This window comes from Anabas testudineus, chromosome 4, assembly GCF_900324465.2.
Source record: "Anabas testudineus chromosome 4, fAnaTes1.2, whole genome shotgun sequence".
In the NCBI taxonomy this organism is placed as follows: Eukaryota; Metazoa; Chordata; class Actinopteri; order Anabantiformes; family Anabantidae; genus Anabas; species Anabas testudineus.
In genome coordinates, this window is record NC_046613.1 from 13083072 (window position 1) to 13089038 (window position 5967).

The window sequence follows — 5967 nt, forward strand, 5'->3', positions numbered from 1 at the left end:
TATTATATTTTGATGATTTGTGGTGATGTTTTATTTTCTTAACTTACACGTTGTCATAAGCAACACAAGGAAAACTAATTAGGCATTACTGTCTAGGGCTGCAACTAATATGTCTCACTGCTCTGTTTATAAAATGTCAAAAAAATAGTGGAAAAAGGTCCGTATTCACTAAAGCCCAAATGAACATAATCACATTGCATGTTTTGTCTGGCCAGTAGTCAAAACCTCAAAACATGCTGAGTTTACGATCATAAAAAACAGGTGAAACCCAAATATTTACATTTATAAGCAACTATGGGTGAATGTTTGGCCTTTTATTCATCAAAGTCTGACCTTCAATATTAATACCAAAATAATAAAGGACACCAGTAATAAATGTTAGTCATTTCATTTTCTGTTGATTCATCAGTTATTTTATCACTCACCTCACTTGATGATTTTTTTTAAATTTTGTGGATAAGAATGAAATTAACCAGATGTTAATCTCATCATGGGTAGTACAAGTACTGTTATTTTTATATATTTAGGAGGAAAAAGAAGATCAGATTCACCATTAGTAATGCAATCTAACTATAAACTTACTTTGCACATTCCACCTGTTATAAGATAAATCCACGTAGGGAAATTATTGCAATGTAGTGTTGCATAGGCCTAAATAAACATTCAAAACAAATACGGTATACACACGGTACTTTCACACATTATGGGCTAGCATGTGTGTTTTAGTTGTTGAACTCCATCTCCCACAATCCCCGTTCTGAAACAGGAAGGTGACGTATTTTTGCGACGTGTCAGGAAGTTTTTGTAGTCAAGATGGCGGCGCAGCAGGGTGATGTTGATGAACTCTTCGATGTGAAAAATGCATTTTACATTGGTAGTTATCAACAATGTATTAACGAGGCTCAGAAGGTGAAGGTAGGTAATGTATGTAAGCTGTTTAATGTTTTTAAGTGTGTCACTTTGTCTGTTTTATACCTTCCTGTGTAACGGCCGTCAGGACTACTGTTGCGGGCATCAATGCTACATATGCTAGCTAATATATTTTTACCTCTGTAACTAACTAATGCTTTGTCTTTGTAGCCGTCATCACCAGAGAAGGAGACTGAGCGGGACATGTTTTTGTACAGAGCATACATTGCCCAGGTAAGACTTCCTAAACAGATAACCAGTGTCACACAGAGCTTACTCTTCTTGTCTATAGCCAGTGGCTAACAATTACTGTACATTTCTCACAGCTACAGTTATTTTGTAAAATAATAATGCATGCACACTCGGGTCTGTTTTGTTTTGTGTTATTACAGAGGAAATATGCCGTTGTCCTGGATGACATCAAGGGCAACTCTCCACCTGAGCTTCAGGCTGTCCGGCTATTTGCTGAGTACTTGTCCAATGAAGCCAAAAGGTAAGAGATTACATTTAGTTCATTGTGAAATAGGCATCGGGCTGAAAGGCATGGCTGAAACTTGCACATTATATCTGTACACTGCATGTGACCCTAACAAATACATTCATTTAGTCAGAATAAATATTGGTGTATACTGGACGATGGACTATTAAGTATCCACTGGAACCTTTCTACACTGTGCTTATGAGAACAATACCACTGCTGATGTGCTGCATTACATCAGTATATTTTTTTCTTCCAGTTATTCAATGTTTAGCATACTACACAGTATTCTATTTTAGTACTTTCTTCAGTCATTCATAGTTTAAAAAAAAAATGTTTTCATGTTGCTATGTTTTGTGTAGGGATGCTATTGTTGCTGATCTAGATAAGAAGATGGCAAAGAGTGTAGATGCTGCCAATACCACATTCCTCCTCATGGCTGGCTCTATCTATTACCATGAGATGAACACCGATGCTGCTCTCAGGACTCTGCACCAAGGAGAAAGCCTGGAGTGGTAAGAGGAGATCAAGATTTTACTTCACAAACTAAAGTGATGATTTGGTTATAATCCAAACGGATTTAAACTAAATCTGCCTACAACATATCAGCAATGAACATAAAAACACATAGAACAAACTAGTTTTATCCAACATCCAGATAAAATGTATAAAAATATATTTAAAAAATATTACACTGCATTTGCAGTTTGCATTCTGAAGTCATTATACTCTGACCAAACTGACTGTAATCATTTTTCAGTATGGCAATGACCATTCAGGTGTTGCTGAGTCTGGATCGTGTGGACCTTGCAAGGTAGAGATTTGGTGATGAGGTGGTTTTTGAAGAAGTTTAGTAACGTGATACACATTTTTCCTCTTTAAAATCACTTTATTTGCACAATAATATCTGTGTTTCTCAAAAAATGTGACATTCTTTTCTCATTGCCAGGAAAGAGCTGAAGAAGATGCAGGAGCAGGATGAGGATGCTACTCTAACCCAGTTAGCCACAGCCTGGGTTAATATTGCTGTGGTAATTTGCCTTTTCACACACAATCTCTGACTAATGCTCCAATCATGTATCTTGTTGCCTACATTTGATTGTTCTTGTTGTTCCAGGGGGGAGACAAGCTGCAGGATGCCTACTACATTTTCCAAGAGATGTCAGACAAGTACTCATCTACACTGCTGCTGCTCAATGGGCAGGCAGCCTGTTACATGGCTCAGAATAAGTGGGAGGAGGCTGAGGGAGTGCTACAGGAGGCACTTGACAAGGTTAGATGAGAAGTTATTTGTTTGTTTTTCAAATCTAATTTTATTTATATAGCCCAATTTCCAAATCATAAATTCAGCCACAATGGATTTGTACAACAGCATCAAATGAACTTTCTGCATCCTAACAGCAGATGGCACTACACACTGTTATATGTACAGATACACTGTAAGACCATGTGGCATGGGTTCAAGAAAATAATATATGTAGATAACTACAACTAATATTTCAGTGTTATATATATTTTTATATATTCTTATTCTTCATGCTGTTGAACTTGAGCTGCTTCTCCCACTCTACCATCATCTGAGATGGTATTTCTCAACTTCTTATTGACTGAATACATCTTATCCAAGTAACCTGCAGTGGTTAGGATTAGGGCTGAAACCACTATGTGAAACAACATGTTGACAAAATGGATTCTACAAATAAAATTGAATTGAATTGAATTATGTTAATTATGTAAATTTGAGTGGAATGCGTTGATGTTACATTACTCCGCACTTATGACAGTTCACTGTCTTTTCAATTAACTCTTTCAGTTAGCTTTGTGAGAATAAGTCTCTCACTTTCCAGATAACTTTGATAATTTTGTGGTTGTCTTTGTCTCCACCGCTTTACAGGACAACAGTAACCCAGAGACGCTGATCAACCTCATAGTACTGACTCAGCACCTGGGCAAAGCTCCTGAGGTAAGACTTTGGACTCAAAGCTGTTAATGAGGGCACTGCTTTAACAGCCTTCAGTTTTGCAGTCTCCTACAAACAAACTCATCTTCAGTCAAAAGTCAAAAATTCAATAACACTTATGAGTGTGAGATACAAATCTGTTTACTTTGATCATGACAGGCAAAAGCAGTCGACCAAGCAATTTCTTGATTGTGTTTGTCTACTTTTATGTTTAAGTTTTATCTTAGCATATCTGCAGGTAGAGTGTTGTATATGAGTTATACAACCAGGAAGTCAGCATTCATGAGATAAAGACTTAACTTTTTACCTTAAGTTTGATAAACTTGATAATAATGCAATAGAAAAGTGACCATTGACTCAAAGGTATCACTGAAGTATCATAACCACTGATAAGCACATCTCGCTCAAGGTTAACTGGAATTGTGTAGATAGAGTAACCTTTATTATGTAGAATGTTTTTTTTTGTCCAAATCTAAGGTAAGTCATTGTGTTATATGGTTACATTAAGATGATACAAATTCAAATGCTGTTAATTGAATCAGCTGCTTCTGAGCTCTGTGAATGTGGTCATACATTTTCACAAAAAACAAAGGCTGGAAGACAACTGTATGACACAAATGGAGAAATACCTTGTGTAAAAACATAAACTGTTACTGTTAGTTTTGGCAGAAAATCTGGCAATAAAAACAGGTTTTATTTATGACAGAAATTCCTAGGCATTGCTTGTTCAGTCTGAAACAGAAAATTTGTTTGTGACACTTTTTATATATTTATTAACTTTCAAAACTTTGTTTACTTCTCTCCTCAGGTAACCAACCGGTACCTCTCTCAGCTGAAAGATGCACACAGATCCCACCCATTCCTCAAGGACTATTTAGCTAAGGTGATTTTGTTGTTTTATTTAGGACTCTTGGTTCTGTTGTAGCATTACCTAAATGCTGCCTTTTAATTTCTTTAATTCTTGACTGCTCTGCAACATTACTTCAGTGAAGGTGTGTTTTCCTCCAGTCAAAGCATACTGCTGACTAGGAGGGAAGCCTCTAACTTATGACCATTGCTGTTTGGCTTTAGATCCACTAATGTTTACTCTGTTATAATGTATTTAGATCAGTGTTTTTTTTATTTTTTTTTTGATTTATTCATGGCTGGACATGTGGTGTCCTTGAAGCCAAGCCAATGAGAGCATGAAACTGAATCTTTAGCCTTTGTCACACAGCATGTCGAGATTACACAAGACACAGACATGTTAAAACTGGGTTAAACTATAAACAAACCATGTGATGCACAGCTATTGACATGGTCAGATGTTTTTTATGTCATTTAACTGTTTCCTCTCTTTGTTTTTCTGTAGGAGAATGAGTTTGACAGACTAGCAATGCAGTACACTCCCACTGTTACAGCATAAGACAGTGGCTTCTGCTGAGATGCCTCAACAGTGAACACTCTCTCTTCCCTGTTCTCACTCATACCTGTATTTGTTTAGATATGTTTACTTGTAAGAAAATATGTCAGAAAATGAGTTTAAATGAGACATTGGTATTTGACCCAGACTTAAAAATCATCATTTCCCTTTGAAGCTTACCTGTCTCAGTATCCATTCTTCAAAAATTAGCATTTCTTTCATGTAAACATCGGTTTAATGTCATCATTACTTTGAAATGGAAATAAATGTTTAATATCTGTGCTGTGTTTGTAGTGTCATTTTGTGAACATACAGGAAAGCTGTACATGCACACACAACATGAATTTAAGCCAAGCTGGGCTATCAGCCGGGCAAAGCGAGCAAATTTACTGACCACACAGATTGAATTTAATTTTTGGCACATGCTTTATCACACGGTCCTGGTTTTGAAAAGTTCCTGTCAATTTAAAAAAAAAATTTAAATCTGGTTTTATTTTGTGCATATTATCTAAATCAAATTTAAGTTTATGAAGTAGCTAAACAGAAAAGCAACAGTAATCAATTTATCACATGAGTGTAATGCTCCATCTAACCCCTCTTCTCATTACCAATCCATCTGAAAAAGATTAACACCTAAACATTGTCAGCACTTTGGGTAAATATATTTAGGAGCTGCGCTTTTGGTTTTCCATCATTTTACAGCATGTAAAGACAACTTTTGTATTATCTGTTGCTTATCCTGGATTGCTCATTGTACAAAATGTCAGAAAATAGCACAAATGTCCATTATTATGTTAAGTCTATATGTTCTGTTCTCAGAAATAACACATTTAAGCCAAATGCCACACTCATTGGCCTTAAAACCCCAAACCAGCTCTCCCTTTTTCACACAGGTGGTGTCAACAACAACACAGCAATTATCCTATGTTCAGTGTCCACATTAAGGAGACAGGTTGTACCATTTATATAGAACAGTCTAGCTGCAAAATGCTGCAAAAAGGACAAATGAATCATATAATGGGGATCAGCAGGTGCCCAACAATAACATTTGTGCCACAATCAGAAAGTTAATGCCGTGAATAGAAAGTTATGAAAAGGTTTGCATACTTTAAATGGCTTGTGTTGTCCTTTAATCAGCATTTGTCTGCACTGTTTCTTTAAATCATCCTTTTTAATCCTCAGTAAAATAAAGATAGCCCTCTTAATACCGTCACGCCC

General features: G+C 36.2%; 1 protein-coding gene across 1 annotated transcript; it reads left to right on the plus strand.

Moving 5' to 3' along the window:
* Positions 1-796: 796 nt before the first annotated feature.
* cope (COPI coat complex subunit epsilon) lies at positions 797-5031 on the plus strand. Its single transcript, XM_026346494.1, has 10 exons — positions 797-915; positions 1081-1143; positions 1302-1402; positions 1750-1902; positions 2148-2201; positions 2337-2418; positions 2505-2660; positions 3282-3350; positions 4156-4230; positions 4699-5031. The coding sequence occupies exons 1-10, from the start codon at positions 814-816 to the stop codon at positions 4750-4752; spliced, it is 909 nt and encodes a 302-aa protein (XP_026202279.1). The 5' UTR covers positions 797-813; the 3' UTR covers positions 4753-5031.
* The last annotated feature ends 936 nt before the right edge of the window (positions 5032-5967 follow it).

Coding starts and splice junctions, on each gene's coding strand:
- cope (XM_026346494.1), top strand. CDS start 814: ATGGCGGCGCAGCAGGGTGATGTTGATGAACTCTTCGATGTGAAAAAT. Junction 1,144..1,301: donor ACAGAGCATACATTGCCCAG/GTAAGACTTCCT, acceptor GTGTTATTACAG/AGGAAATATGCCGTTGTCCT. Junction 2,419..2,504: donor CCTGGGTTAATATTGCTGTG/GTAATTTGCCTT, acceptor TTGTTGTTCCAG/GGGGGAGACAAGCTGCAGGA.